At 41.1% G+C, this 15,996-nt stretch overlaps 1 protein-coding gene across 27 annotated transcripts in view; it reads left to right on the top strand.

The window, feature by feature from the left end:
* LOC119502749 (cytoplasmic dynein 1 intermediate chain 1) overlaps positions 1-15,996 on the top strand; it is a 65,904-nt gene that overhangs the window by 40,752 nt on the left and 9,156 nt on the right. For all 27 annotated transcript variants that reach the window (XM_037793936.1, XM_037793927.1, XM_037793944.1 and 24 more), the window contains 5 exons: positions 5,310-5,456; positions 7,217-7,330; positions 7,505-7,638; positions 8,048-8,192; positions 13,948-14,088. In XM_037793936.1, coding sequence (XP_037649864.1) covers positions 5,310-5,456; positions 7,217-7,330; positions 7,505-7,638; positions 8,048-8,192; positions 13,948-14,088 — 681 coding nt within the window. The remainder of the gene's footprint in view (positions 1-5,309; positions 5,457-7,216; positions 7,331-7,504; positions 7,639-8,047; positions 8,193-13,947; positions 14,089-15,996) is intronic.

The raw sequence follows: 15,996 nt of genomic DNA, 5'->3' as shown, positions 1-15,996 counted from the left end.
TTTAGACAGATGTGGTGCTCGTGCGACTGATATGTCCAAACTTATCAGTCGGAAATGAAGAGGAGCTCCAGGGGATGAGAGGAGTGTGGCTGCATTTGATTTAAAGGAGAAGTTCCACATTTTGGGAAAATATGCTTTTTTAAAGTGTTAGATGAGAAGATTGATACTACTCTTCGTAAAGTCTATATAAGTATGAAGGTACAGCCAGCAACAGGCTAACTTAGCACAAAGATTGGAAACAGGAAAACAGCTAGCATGGCTCTGTCCAAGGTAACAGCACCTTTTAAAGCTCCCTAACACGTTGTAACTGGTTTGTTTAATACATACAAAAACCACAACTTCTTATGGAAGGTTATGTAACAGACCAGTAACTTCCTGGAACTGCTTCTGGCCAATAGTCCAGGCTAGCTGTTTTCCCGTTTCCAGTCTTTGTGCTGAGCCGGCTGCTGGCAGCAGCTTCATATAGATGGCTGCAGGGATGAAGTATTTTTGTATACTGCATATATTGCATCGCCCTGGATCCCTCGACGAAAAGCCAAGAGGATTTTGTTTTGTTCAGCAAGATAATCTTCACAAATGAACACCACTTTTATGATTTTTGAAGCGTAAATGCAATCTGCAGAAGTAAAAAGCTAACGTTATGCTATAAACGAACTACACCACGGTCGCATGACTTCAACGTCACCACCACTAAGCTTGATGTTTGCGGCGTGATGACGTTTAATATCCCCGACAACCTCTGTAGTCTCATATAGCCACTTGTTCGCCACCGCCTTTTTTAAGACGGCGAAAGTTTCAAAATTCACGAGTGGGGTATTTACTGACATTTTATGTCGTACAATAAAACGTGAAAATCTCTTAAGATCTTTCTGGGTTTTTAGGACTCATTCCTACACCGCTCTATTTATCATACAGACATAGAGAGTGATATGTTCTCATTTATCTCTCAGCAGGAAAGTATTTCCCAAAATGTCAAACTTTTCCTTTAATTCAGAATATTCACCTCACAGTCATGTTTACACACTGTGAGAGCATTTTCCTCTAATAGATGCAAAAGTATTTGAGTCATTGATGGCACTCATGAATGAATAAAAAGTAAACGGAAAGACTACAGAAATCCAGCCGAAACATAACCAAGCGCTCCATAATTCAGCTCTAAACTCACTCATTAATTTCCTACATGACATTCAAATTGAGAATCCGCTTTAGAGTGTCAACCAATTCCCCTTGAGCTTAAATCATAAACTTCCTTATAGCGCGGGACAAATTGATCTTATTTCAGCACCGAATGACATACAGTACATTTAAAAGGCACAGAGCTCCAAAACATATGTGCTGATGTGACATTTTGATTAGAAGCATTTAGGCAGAATGGCTTTCATCTTAAGTCCAAGTCGCTGCTGGCAGGCGCCTCAAAGTGCACTATCGGGACAAAGCCGGGCTAATTTTCAGTAGCTCTTTCACTAAGCCTGACAGTACATGAGGGGAATGATGGCATAACGTGCGGTTTCTCAAAGAGTGGATTCAGAGTTTAGTCAGGATTTTTCCTCTTAAGATGGGGACACTGATAGGGCTTAGGAGTTAAACTAACATATGGAGCAAATAGAGGGGGGTCTTGATTTAATTTGGCTCCTCTTTGTCATTACTCATGTGGGGTAGGGATGTTTATTTAGCGTGATAACTCGTGGAAGGATGACAAGAAAGAGTAGAGCAGGGATGTTTCCTATTTGTGTCTGTATATGCTTGTGGATTTGTGTGTTTATCTTTAATTTTTGATGGTGTTAATAGTAAAAAAATAGGGTCATATTCATCTTCACTGGAAAGATCAAAGAGAGGAAGGTCTCTGCAGTGAGTTTAAAGATAATATTCATATATGTGAAGTACTGTTAAATTAGAACAATCTGGAGTACAACATAGACTAGGATTTCTCATTTAAACCTTAAATTACAAATGACACTTTTATAGCAGTCTTATGGTTTCTATCGCTTTTGGAATAAAGATAAGCTTCAACAGATAAAGATGGAGGAAAAATACAGTATTAAAGGAGTTGGAAATGGGGAAATAACTAGCCAGGCTTTAGAGCTGTTGCTTGTTTTTTTAAAGATTCATTTTTGGGCTTTTTGCCTTTTATTAGATAGTACAGCTGAAGATAGACAGAAAACGGGGAGAGAGAGAGGGGACGACATGCAGCAAAGGGTCGTGGGCCGGATTCGAACCCGAGCATTAGCGCATGGGGCGCCTGCTCTACCAGAGCTGTTGTTTTTAAGCCAAGCTGTTGGCACTAGCCTTTTATTTAATGGACACACATGGAAGTGGTATCAATCTTCTCATCCAACTCAATAAGCGAATTCCCCAAAATGTCAAACTATTCTTTTATAGAAGAAGTCAGAATCAAGAAACATTTAGCTATTTAGACATTGTTTATGCTTCCTTCACTCTTCTTTCTTGTCTCTTCCAGACGCTAAATATCGTTTAGAGTGCCCCTACTTTTTGAAGACTGATAAATGGTTGTGGTGGTGGAGTCTTGTGCATGTGTGTGTGTGTGTCTGTGTGTGTGTATACCTATTTAGTGGATATGTGTGTGTTTATGCACAGAGAGGACAGGACTTGGGTTCATTAGCCCACTGATGGAGTCTGATGGAGGGGGGATAGACCTCAGACAGCCTGTCAGACAACCACAGAGTGTAAAGGTCATACCAAAACTCTTGGATATTAAAAGGGGTCAAGTTGAAGTCAGACTCATCCATGTTGTCTTGCCATTCAGCCTGAAGTAGTTTTACTGTTAAAAACCTTCTTGCCATACTTTTTGGACTTTTGGTCAATAAATTGTCCAAATTAAATTAGGAAAAAAGGGTACAACAATTGCAATTGTGCTTGTATACTTCTTCTAGATTAGATTGTTATTTAATGTTTTTTAATGGGTACTTTACTGCACACATTACAAATAAAATAAATCTGGCAAAGCAACTTACACCAATTGTAATGTGAATAATATCTTATGGGCATCAAACCGTGTCTTAATACGTGCTAATAAACCTAAATGATAAACCTAAATTCCCGATCCTTTTTTATCTGACCGTGTAAATAAACTTTTCAGAGGGTGCCTCCTTGCTGGCGGATGAGGGACTTTATTTTTACCACCAAAGTTCAGTTTATTTTGAGCCTTGACATCTGAGGCGACTCCCGAGAAATTCGTCTGGAAGCCGTGACTCCTCAGAAGAAACAAAAAAGAGAGAGAACGAGTGTGCAGTGTTTTCTTTTCCTCTGGTTTGTTTTCCAGTCTCCTTTCAAAACGAACTGGGGTTTGGAGTTGGCCGCTTCACACATGGCGTGGTGGCGGGGACGGAGAGAGAGGGAGAGCGCGAGGGAGAGAAATAAAAAATAGAGACGATGCTTTTCCTAAACATGAACTCCCATTGTTAGATTTCATACCTATCGAGTAACAACTGCTCCCCTAAACTGCCATGATGAACACATTGCAGTTGCACATTGTATGTTGTGTAAATTAAAGTTAACGAAGCCTCAGTTAGACAATTCGCAGCCTCAGCAGTTTATTAATATACTATAATTTAAGGCTGTCAAAGGACAAGCAATAATAATGCGTTAACGCAAATTTGTTTTAGTGCCACTAATTTCTTTAATGCATTACCACAACGTGCAGTTTTAAGGTTAGAGTGGGCTCAATTTTAAAGCTAGATGAAGACACTGGCATCATAGGGAAACTAGAAAATCTAAGGAATCCATTGGTACCAACCATCATCATCGTCATTCTTTTGTGTTGTTAATTGATTTCCAATAATAAATATATACATCCATTTGCATAAAGCAGCAAATTTGCCCACTCCCATGTTGATAAGAGTATTAAATACTTGACACTCCTCCATTTAAGGTACATTTTGAACAGATACAAATTTGCAATTAATCGCGATTAACAATGAACAATCAAACGATTAATCACGATATTTTAATTGATTGACAGCCCTAACTATAATGTTTGTCCACTAATATTCTATATACATTCATCAATGTCAGTGTGTTTTAGAGGGGTCAATCCTATGAAGGGATTCATGTAAACCAAAATTGTTTCTTAGGATGACTAAAGAGTTCATTAAATTAATTGTATATTGTACAATATTTTTTATATTATATTAATTTCCTTTTTATTTGAATTCTTAAAATCATATTCATCGTAATCTTACTGTCTATTAAACCACCAATTCTAAGTAGAAGTATCATCAGGCTTTAGGCCACCAACCATTTGCAACATTTGTAATGATTGTATAATATATTGTAATATTGTCAATGTATTCACATAAATCTTGTAAACATTGCCTTATTAATAAAGTGATTAATTTGGGAGGATTCTGATAATTAATGGCGAGCTTTGCCTCCCAACACCGTCTCAGAGCTGTTGTTCCAACAACTACACGTCTGACGTACCGTTTTCTGGAACACTAAAACTGTCAACGACGGTTCTTCCAACAAAATCTACGACCGTATTAGGCAACGATGCTTTTGCGAAATACACCCTGCATGTTTTTCTAGTTTCACTGTTTTGAATTGTGATGTGTGTCTGTGAGCTTCTTGTTTAATGCTCTCTTGGCCCTGTCTTGCCTGTAAATTATGATTATGCAGCTTTCCTAGATGGATGGATGGAGGGATGAATTTGCCAATGCATAACACCGCTAACCCTCCTGTAGCGATACGATGCTGAAACATTTTCTCATAACTCCACAGCACAGATGCTTCAGTGGCTTTGGGTCAGGGAAGGCTAGCCGCTACACGCAGAAGCCCTTATGGGACGAGCACTGAAGAGGAACCAAGACTCAATAAACACGCCATTGGGGAGGGAGGGAGTTCAAGGGTGCGCTTGTCATGATGGAGGCTACAGTGTGCGCTCCAGTGGCTGCTGGGGTTTTGATGCTGTAATGCGAAACGGCTGGGGGAAAGAGGACTACAATTCCCCTCTTTGTCTGGTCTCCGCCCCAGCGTCACCCCTCTCTCCTCTCCTCAGCGGACCCTCACCGTAGCCAAACTCATCATCTCCGTCTATCTCCCGATGTCTGCCACCCATCACGATGCCTTGATCACTCGTTCTCTCTCACGCTCCGTCTAGCGTTACCGTTTTCGCTTCATATCTTTCTTTGTTTTTGCTCTTTTCTCACTGTCTGCCGTTTTATCTCCACATTTCATCTCACCAAACCATTTCTATCAGTCTGTCAGTTCATGCTATATCAGAAATGTTCCCATAAAATAACTTCACACCAGAATAATCTCATATCTCATCCTCTCCTCTCCTCTTTCCTCAGTCTCCTGTAGTATCTGTGGGCTTTGCCAGGTTTCATCCCAACCTGGTGGTGGGGGGGACTTACTCGGGACAGATCGTCCTGTGGGACAACCGCAGTCACCGACGGACCCCCGTCCAGAGGACTCCTCTGTCTGCTGCTGCTCACACTGTAAGACATACTGTCCAGCACAACACACTTTGACTCAAAACATCGCTATCGTGATATTGTTCAGCTGATATTTTTAGTTTCGACATATTTACAAAGTACTTAGTTTTCAAGCTCTTAATTAATGTTTTACAAGCTGTTTTTTTTGATAATCAGTTAATCAATTAACTTATTCATCAGACAGTTATTTGCTAGTTAGGGCTCCTAAAAGGTGAAAATGTCCACATTTTCCCTGTTTTATACGATAATAAGTTGAATATCATTGGATTTTGTCGATTACGTTGATTTTGGACTGTTAGGCAGACAATATGTGCTATTTTAAGAAGTCACCATGGGTCCTGGGAAAATTATGACGAAGAAAATAATGATGAAAAAGTTTCAATCAATGATGAAAATAATTGTTAGCTGCAGCCCTGGTGAAATAAGCTCTGACCTAAATGAAAAAGCACCCCGTTGTGTTTTAATTAGTTACATAAAACAATAATGCAAAATGATTCAGAGGGAGCATTCCAGAGGAGAGGTAAAGATTTTAAAATGCGTCATAAAAACATCCTGAAGTATATTTATTAAATTCTATCACATAACTGCAGCATTACATTTTTTTACATGATAACCCTGCAGCTTTGAGATTGATTATTTTCGCAATAGAAACACACTCACACACACGCACGCACACACGCTCTTGACTGGATCAGTCAAATTGTAGACATAACTGAAAGGACAGTTTTGACGCTCCAGTGAACTCACTGACCCTCGACAAATTACTGACCAATATACATCAGCAATATCTTAAGACCCGCGGCCGTTTATAATCACAGCTACAGAAGGCATGTACACACACACACACACACACACACACACACTCTGTTACACGTCACCCATGCTGCAGCTTTAAACTCGCTCTCGTTCTCTCCTGTCAGTGAGTCCGGCCAGCTAGCATGGTGCTGATTGCTGAATGGATTCTTTGTGCTGCCCAGTACACAAATCAATTACTTCCCAGTAATGACATAATGATTTCACACACTCCTGTCGTAAGGAACGACTGCACACTGGCATGCGAGCCTTCTGCATCCGTACAAAGTATCTCATGATGTCATGTGCTTAAGGGTCAAATTACATTATCATTTCAGGACCTTGTTTAAAATCTAATTTTATTAATATTAGCATATCAAATTATTGAAACATGTTATGTCCTGACAGCCTACTGCAGTAAGGAATTATCCAAATATTTATTTCATGAAATCACAAATGTGCAGAAATATTAAATGCCTTTAATCAATGAGGCTATAAAGGATTTGTGATTCAGAATCAGACATACTTTATTGATCCTCGGGGTAAATTGGGATGTTACAGTTGCTCCTATATAAAAGCATAAAGACATATAAGAATAATGGAAATAAAGATGTATGTAACATGTAAATAATGTACATAATTATATAATATATAACACACAATATATGTAGAAAAATATAAATAAATAATACAAATAAGAAATGAGAATATGATATTTAACCACAGTGTAAATTAATAAAAAAAAAAGAGAAGTGGGATCTCTAAATATAAATGCAAGAATAGTATAAATAAGAAGAGTGATCACAATGTGCAGCAGAATAACAAGTATTTTAGTGGGGATTGTTGTTGTATTACAGTTGAGGTAAGGTACAAGCCGATTAATCGATTATCAATCTATTCTATTGTGCAAGTGTGTATCCTCACCCATCTCATTTATGTGCCTATGTGTCTTTATCTCTTTGTGCGTGTAGCACCCAGTGTACTGCGTGAACGTGGTCGGCACCCAGAACGCCAACAACCTGATCACGGTGTCTACAGACGGCAGGATGTGCTCCTGGAGTCTGGACATGCTTTCCCAGCCACAGGTACACAACACACTCATCACCTGACACAATAAAATGAGTTTTTCATGCATCTGGAATTCAACATGTGTTTTCTATAACTGTTGATAGATGTGTATTGACATGTTTGTGTCTTTTGAATGTGTGTATATAGGCTCACATTAGTGCTCCTTTTCTGTGTGTGTGTGTGTTCTGTAGGAGACCATGGAACTGGTGTACAATAAATCCAAACCCGTGGCGGTGACAGGCATGGCATTTCCCACGGGAGACGTTAACAACTATGTGGTCGGGAGTGAGGAGGGCACTGTGTACACTGCGTCCAGACATGGCAGGTTGGTGGACACACACACGAAGAAAACACCACAGATAAATCTTTGCTGGATCATTTATGTGTGTTTGGATTGGTGTTTTATGTCTTAATGCAGTCCCAATTTATATGCTTGGATAATCTAGAATTACAGTAAAACAATTTTTCAAAAAAAGGACATTTAGAAAGATAACGAAACAAATAAGTAAAGGTCTAAGAATTACAAGTAATATTAGAATTGTTTTAGAAAAAATTAATTGACGATTTTCCCATTTATTTTTTTCACTTTTCATCAAAACTCTCTTACTGTGCTGTAAATTAATTTCAGTACGACACAAACCACTTCACTGCTTTGTATTTAAACAATTTAAGGCCACTAAAACCTTGTAGAGCTGAATAGTGTAGTTACGTACGTTTGTGTCCTCACTCCGCAGCAAGGCGGGTATCTGTGAGATGTTTGAGGGCCACCAGGGGCCGGTGACGGGCATCAGCTGTCACAGCGCAGTGGGCACCGTCGACTTTTCCCACCTCTTCATCACATCCTCCTTCGACTGGACCGTCAAACTCTGGAGCACCAAGGTATGGTGTGTGTGTGTGTGTGTGTGTGTGTTTGTGGGTGTGTTTTTGTGTGTGTGCAGGAGAGGAAGAGAGAGATGGGATGTGTGGGGGGTTGATTGTGGACTCCAATAAGTTGCAGAGAGAGAGAGGGAAACTGTGAGAGAGTTGAGAATGAGATTGAACTTGTGAGTAAGGGGAAAAGCTGAGTACTATAGGTGAGCTACTTGCTACTCTGTCTTTCACCTACTACTTGTGTGTCTCTGTGGCTGATATTGATACTTTGACAAGCTGCACTTGTCACTCAGTTTCCTCCCAGTTTATGCGCTGCCTTCAGTAAGAACAATGCTGTAGTTTTATAGATGGTACTGAAACGGTGTACAGTCAATACTGCAGGAGAAGGCTGGATGTCTTCACAACATCAGGGGAAGGTATGCCTGTGAGGCTGTGAAGCTATTTACTAATAGCTGCTGATTATTGTTCAAAAAATTGCACACAGAGCTCATGCAGAAATCTTTCACTGTGACACTGTGTTAACCCTAATAGTTAAATCAGATCATTTTCCCATACCGGCCGGTCTTCATCAGATCTTAGATATTGTGCGCCTCAGCGAGTTCGATTCCCCGCGGTGCTCTCAGTGAGTCTAACACAGACACGCTCTAAAGGTGGGCGCTCCTCCTCTCGCTGGTATTTGAGTGACCTCGTCCACTCAGGGCATTTTGTTCTCCTTTCAAACCGATGTGATGAATTCCATTTGGCAGCAGTTCAGTGGCAGTAAAAAGCAAACTGTCACTGTTTCTGTCAAAGTGAGTGTTGGAGAATAGAAAAGTTAGCTAATACATTCAAAGACACTTTTGTGGTGGTTGTGAGATGCAGAGGAGTGCACTCGGGTACATTTGAGATACTGCACAAGAGAAGAAACTCAGGATTATAAACCGAGGTGTTTCATTGTTAAATTCATGTAGATTAGAAATGAGGAAGAATTTGTAAGAATAAAGAAGAAAGTGGGATATTGAAGAAGGTAGGATGTTAAGAATGACGTTTGTCATAGGTGGAAACAGTGGGCTACATCCGGGGTCTGAGAAGTGAAGCCAATGCGGAAGTGCTTTAAACTTGCATTCTTTCTAACAGCCAGCAGGGGGCGACTCCTCTGGTTGCAAAAAGAAGTCTATGAAGAAATGACCCTACTTCTCACTTGATTTATTACCTCAGTAAACATTGTAAACATGAGTTTATGGTCTCAATCGCTAGTTCCAAGTCTTCTTCAATACAGCATGATGTTCATTTAGTAAATTATGGTCCTATTTAGAGTCAAATAGACCATAAAGCAGCATATTTAGGGTGTGGCTACCTTGTGATTGACAGGTCGCTACCACAGCGTTGTCCGGTCTGGGAGTTGTCCGTGTTTTCATTTTACAACTTTAACCCTTTCACCGCGTGTTTTCAGTTCATGACAGTTAATTGTAACATTTTGGTCGCCTAAAGATGTCTTATTCGGCGTTCGGTTGTACTTATATCCATCCTCTCGTGTCACTTCTGGTTGCAAAAAGCCAAGATGACGACGGTCAAAATGCTAAACGGTGAGGAAAATGGATAGAAGAGTGTGAGAGGAAAAGGGCCTGGAGGCATTTTAAAGACAAAAACAATGTTCACGGTTAATAGCGGAGGTGATGCTAACGTTGAAGGACAGAGATCTCAACACGAGCAGGGCGTCAAACAGCAAACACAGCCATAAATCAAAGAGAGACCTATTCTATATGAGGGAAAATACATAATGCATATTGCATAATACCTTCAGCTTTATGCAAGATCCAGTTACAGCTTTCATACTCGACTGTGACAGGCAGTAAAGCACTCTGATGAGTTTTAGCTCATGTTTGCATGCAGCTAGTCCATAAGTCTTGTGCGAAGGGTCCCGTGACACATATTAAAACATTTCTGCGGATTTTCATCAGAAGAGTGTGTTATTTTTCAGGATTTGGGAATTCCCTTTCCTTTGAGGGGCACCGCAGGAATGCGTGTCTGTCTCTTATCCCACATAACCCATATTTGTGTGTGGGCAGGCGGAATACCTGACTGTGTGTGTACATGTGTGTGTGAGTGCAAATATAGACACACCACACATGCCTCACATGCACCTTAAGCAAGCTGCCTTTGCTTACCTAAAATCCCCCCGAGGTTTGCCTTCAACCCAACTGTTGCAACACACACACACATACATGCTTGCAGTGAATTCTCTTTGCATTCACGTTTTCCCTCACAGTTCAGAGGGCCGTCGCACAGAAGTCTGCTGATGTTTTCACACACGGCGGTGCAAATATTGCGGTTAGTGAAAACATTCGGAGTCGACCAGAGTGTGAAGACGTCGCAACAGCTGGGAGTGGGCTTATGATTGTGCATAACTTGAACCGTCTTGCTCTCTTGACCCCGAAAACCAGCTTCTACTAAGTGATTGGCTGGAGCATAATCATTCCACTTTTGCTCTTCTTAAGAAGTTAATTAAAGGCCCACATCACAGTCAGTTCATGTGATTTGTTAACGAGTGTCTGTGTGCTGAAAATGAAACTGTACTCTTGCTTTTCTTTTGTCTTTTTCAGCACCGTTTTGTGAAACATTTTCTAATTTGAGGACACCTTCTCCGTCCCCTCAGTGTGTGTGTGGTTATGAAATCTGGCGTGAAGCTATCAAGCCAGTGTGATGTTTGTGATGCAGCCAGGATGGAAGCAGTGTAATTATACAACTCTGGCTGCTGCAGAGATGCGATGGTTTGGATCCCTTTGAAAGTCCAAGTGATGAAAGGTTTTCTGTAAGACTCAAAGGCTTGGTGACATTTTAAAAGTGTTGATTATAGTCCTGAAAAGTTATTTATAGGTTGTGTAATTTCTGTGGGATTTTATTAGTTTTTTTTCCGGCAAGGTCAGAAGACGCATGCTGACGTAGATTTTAGCATCAGTATCTAAAGTATTAAATGCTTAACTTAACTTGCATCCATCCCTTTTCTAAACTTGGCACTGCACTGTGATGTTAAATATCAGTTTTCAGTGATGGTTTTCCAGTTCAAACGTGCTAGAAGCTCCACAGCCTCTCGGCACAGGAAAGATAATGACAACCGTTTACTTCACGCACGGCGCCACAAGGATTAAGCTTAATTTTAAGATTAGTTTTAAGACTTGTTGCCACAGATTATTTACCCAAATCACCTTCTTTAAGATGGGTAGATTATGGACAGTTTACAGCAAAATAGTAGTTTATACTTTGAATAATAGGACTTTATTCATCTCATCTCTAATGTGATGTTGTGCATGGCCAAAAGGACATATTTAAGAACGATAGCTTGAAATTATATTAAGAGTACTGTTAATTATGTCAGCTATTTTTTGATTTAGTCTTAGTCCTGTGTCAGATGTCCTTGTTAGTTTTTATCATATTTATTTGTTTTTTATTGTTATATTTATCATCCTCAACCTTGTCCTGTTTTAGTCTTTTTTTTAGTTGACTAAAAGTCTGGGCATTTTAGTGTACGACAAAGAAAACCATAGATATTTAGTATAGTTTTAGTTAATGAAAATAGTTGACATTTTAGTCTTTTTTGAGTCATCAGATTATATTGATTTCAGTCAATCTAGTCAAGCCAAAATATCACCTTATTCCTTTTTTCCCAAACTCAGTTGTTGTCATTGTTAACTTTAATTTAAGTAAGTAAGTTACTCTGAGTCCTCCTGACTGCGCTCATTGTATTCTGCTGGTGTAGTCAGGATATGGAGCACGTAGCACAGGAAATAGAACTTCTGCATTGAAAATCTATCTTTAACATTTAGTCTCCTCTCTTTATGGCAATGAAAATGAAGAGAGATTTTGTCAAAGTTTTTATTTGTTAAACTACATTTTAGTCTCATCTGCTTTCATCAACAATATTGCATATTGATATCATCACCGGCAGTGTTTAATGACGTCGGCGCCGTCTCGTCATTGTCTTGTATTAGTCATGCAAAAAAGGTTTTTGACGAACATAGTTTTGGTTAACAAAATGAACTGATTAAGAGGCATTATTCAGCGAGGCAGTTTATCAAAATACAATGACGTTTTAAACACAATTTGGTAATGTGAACTATAAGAGCTACAGGATGAGTTAAAGAGTGTGGTTACAAAGTAAACTGGGGACGGACAGACTAAAACAAGAGAGAGAACATAAACAGGAATCGCTCAGCTGATCGAATGCTGAAACTGTGAGATGGAGAAAAGTGACCTCTGCTGTCACCCCGCCGGCTGGAAAACAGGTTCAATCGAGGCTTGAAATTGGCTCGGCTCTGTTTGTTTGTGTGTTTGTGTGTGTGTGTGTGAGAGTGTGTGAGAGTGTGCACACTGCTATCTGTCTGCAGGTCTCACAGCCTTTCAGAACAACTGTGGAGTGAGAGAGTAAAGGTGATGGAGAGAAAGAGAAGGAACAAGAGGAGGAGGAGGAGAGAGAGAAAGAGGGAGAGACTACATTCCTTCATTTGCTCTTCCAGCCAACCTGTCTCCTCTCTTCCACCCCTCCCACTCTACCTGTCAGGAATGCAGTTTGTGAGCCTCTGGAATCCTAACAGCCGTACACGCACACGCACATGCACACGCACGCACGCACAACCACACACACACACATAGAGCCACATTCCCACACTTTATTTGATTTGATTTATCCTCCATCTTTAATTGCAGCACAAGCAGTAGCCTTCAGCTATTGGCTGCGCTCAAAAGTCAATGTGGTTTGAGGTCAAAGTTCAAAGTTCCCAGAAAAAGAAAAAAAACACGAACACAATAATGGAGGGTGTTCGTGCAAAAGCTTTATTTCTACGATAATGTGCACACACTTTTAGTACACTTCCTTTACTCACTACGTTTGTTCCCTAATGTCTGACCATAACCTAAATATTCTAACCTACTTTAAGGATTTTGTTGTCATCCGGCTCTGCCTTTAAGGACATTTGGCCTCCATAACTTCATAAACACATCGATGAACCGGCTGCATCGATATTATCGTCCGTTGTTAACTAATCACAGATATATCGGTATCGGTGCATAGTTTCGCCAATAAGTAACAAGAAACTAATAAAGTAATGCCAAACGTATGTTTGTAGACAATTTAGAAACACTGTCACCATTAAATAGTTTGTCCACCAGAGAGCACTGACAAGTTTGTTTTATTTCAGTACACGTCTTGGACACAGTTCTTTAATAACATTTCTTTATTGTTAAAAGATGATCATTATCAGCTTTTTTTTTTTTACTCTCAAATATTGATATCGGTGAAGGCCTAAAAAATCCATTATGGCTCGGCTCTATACACACGCACACACACACACCCACACACACACACACACACACACACACACATCCTATCCTCCGTCCATTGTCCACCCCTTCTTTTCCTCCCATTTCCATCTCTTCCCATCTCTCTCTCTCAGACAGCTGTTGTGTTGAGGTTACAGTACACCTTGTGGAGGGGCCCTCCCTTTCATCTCTCCCAGCGGTTTTATGGTGCTGTGTGAATGTGCTAGGCTTTTTAATTAGGCTCTGCACCCAGACAGGCCCCAAGGCTGAGGCAGCGCCACTCTGTCTGAAGCTCACTCACTCCCTCTCTCCATTCCTTCTCTCTCGCGCTCTCTCTCTCTCTCTCTCGTCTTTCTATCTCCACTCTGTCATCTTCTGCAATCCCTAACTCTCTCTCTCTTTTTCTCTCGACAGTGCTTTTTCACACCATACACACTTCCTCAGATATCGTCTTTTTCTCTCTTTTCAGCACAACAAGCCTCTGTACTCGTTCGAGGACAACGCCGACTATGTGTATGACGTCATGTGGTCGCCCGTGCACCCTGCGATCTTCGCCGCCGTGGACGGCATGGGCCGCTTAGACCTGTGGAACCTCAACAACGACACTGAGGTGTGTGCATGTGTGTGTGTGTCTGTGTGTGTGTGCTGCTGGGTGAATATAGGTCATTATGGGCGTGTTTTCTGTGTCATCTCTTTGTGTGTTGATGTGAGTGTGTATGTGTGTGTGTGTTTGGTGTCCTCGGGGCCTGTTGCTGGGCCTCAGCCCGAACCGCACAACCAAACACCCAAGCCTTTCCCCTCCCATCAACCCCCCCCCCACCACCACCACCATCCCCTCCACATCCCTCCCTACACACACACGATTCAAGATTCCCCAGTGGGCGTTTCCCACAGCCCTCGCTTTAAATCAAACTGGATGACAGCTCCCACCCAGACGTCCCGCTAACATTCCTGCAACCTCTATCCAACGTTCAGGCAACCTCAGGACCCCGCCACCTCATCTCATCTGCCTCCCACACTCAGTTCCATCAGTAAAGTACACAGATGTGCTAGAGACCACGAGCAGAGAGCCCCAGCCCTCAGTCCGCTGTCCCATGCTGGAGATGAAAAATGATAAAAAGAGAAAGTTCAGGCTCCGGGGTTGAGTTTCTCAGTGCTGCGGGGCAAGATTTATTTTCAGAAGAGAGCATTTGAGGCCATTGATGGACATATCATGTTATTATTCAGTTTAATTATATACAACATGAAATATAACACACACTATATAGTATAAAATAAATAAAAAAAATGCTGAACTATCCCTTTAAGGAAGAACAAGTTGCATCACAGTGAGAAGATATCTTCAGCCATGAGTCTAAAAACCATACTTTTTTGCAACTCCGATATGAGAGTGGATACCAAACCTTTGATCACTCAGGTAAAAATAGGGATAAAAGGATCCTTCGTTCTCCTTTGCTCTTGGTTTCCATGGAGACAACACCCACAATGCCTTCACCCTTAATACAAGTCTGCATCTCTACAGATGCTCCCCCTCCCTCTCTCATAACGCCCTTTCACTCTTCTTCTTCTTCTCATTTTCTTGCAGCGCCTTCGTACCGTCCACGTATAAAATTCACTTCCCATCTCCCAGGTTACATCTCAGTTTCATCCGTCTCATCTAATCCCTCTCCTCTTGTTTTAACCCCGACACTCTCCTCCACTGATCCCATCACTAGTGTTGGGTCTTCCCTCTGCAACACAGATGACAATTTTCCCATGGTTCCCTCAACAGCAGCCTTTTCACAGACAGAGGAAGAGTTCATTATCGACGGCCTAACTGGGCTAACAATGTGCTTTATGAGAAACATTTGCTCACACACACACACAGACGGATGTACCAAACACATGCACACACATTCACTCATACACAGTCGGCCTAATAGCAACAGACGTCCATTGTTGCCATCATATTAAAAACACACATAACGACACTAACGGAGCAGTGCGGCGCGCCTGGTTCTCATTTCCAGCACACGCACACAGACATATACAGCCAATTTAAAGCGCTCAGTTCAGATCCACTCGGGCGGAGCGGTGGAAGCTAGCAGGCTAATGGCAGTCAGTCTGTGGTTAGCGCTGCTTTAAATACGCAGAAGCTCGGTGTGTGAGGCGACATGATGCCAGGGCCTCTGTCTCCACTGGTGACATGTGTCAGACTCCCATGCCACATGTCAGGAACAGTTTATGGAAACGCTGCATATGGTTTTAGGTTTTTAAAGGTGCAACATGAGCACTGCTGTTTACTAAAAAGAGCAACAGCTCAACCACAACAACAAACATGAGTGCAATTATTATACAGTAAATAGCACTGCGTGTGTCCATATTTGAATAAGAAGTTGCAGATTTTACAGCTATGTCTGTCTAGCCTCTTGAGTATTTGGATAAAGTTGTGCTTCCGATGTAGTAAACTCGTTGTGTAAATTAAGACTATAATGGCATAATGCTCCCATTTTCCAATAAACATCAAGGGGAATAGCTT

Source organism: Sebastes umbrosus, chromosome 15 (genome assembly GCF_015220745.1).
Source record: "Sebastes umbrosus isolate fSebUmb1 chromosome 15, fSebUmb1.pri, whole genome shotgun sequence".
In the NCBI taxonomy this organism is placed as follows: Eukaryota; Metazoa; Chordata; class Actinopteri; order Perciformes; family Sebastidae; genus Sebastes; species Sebastes umbrosus.
Note: the sequence above shows the minus strand (reverse complement) of the source record. Positions and strands in the feature narration are given on the sequence as shown.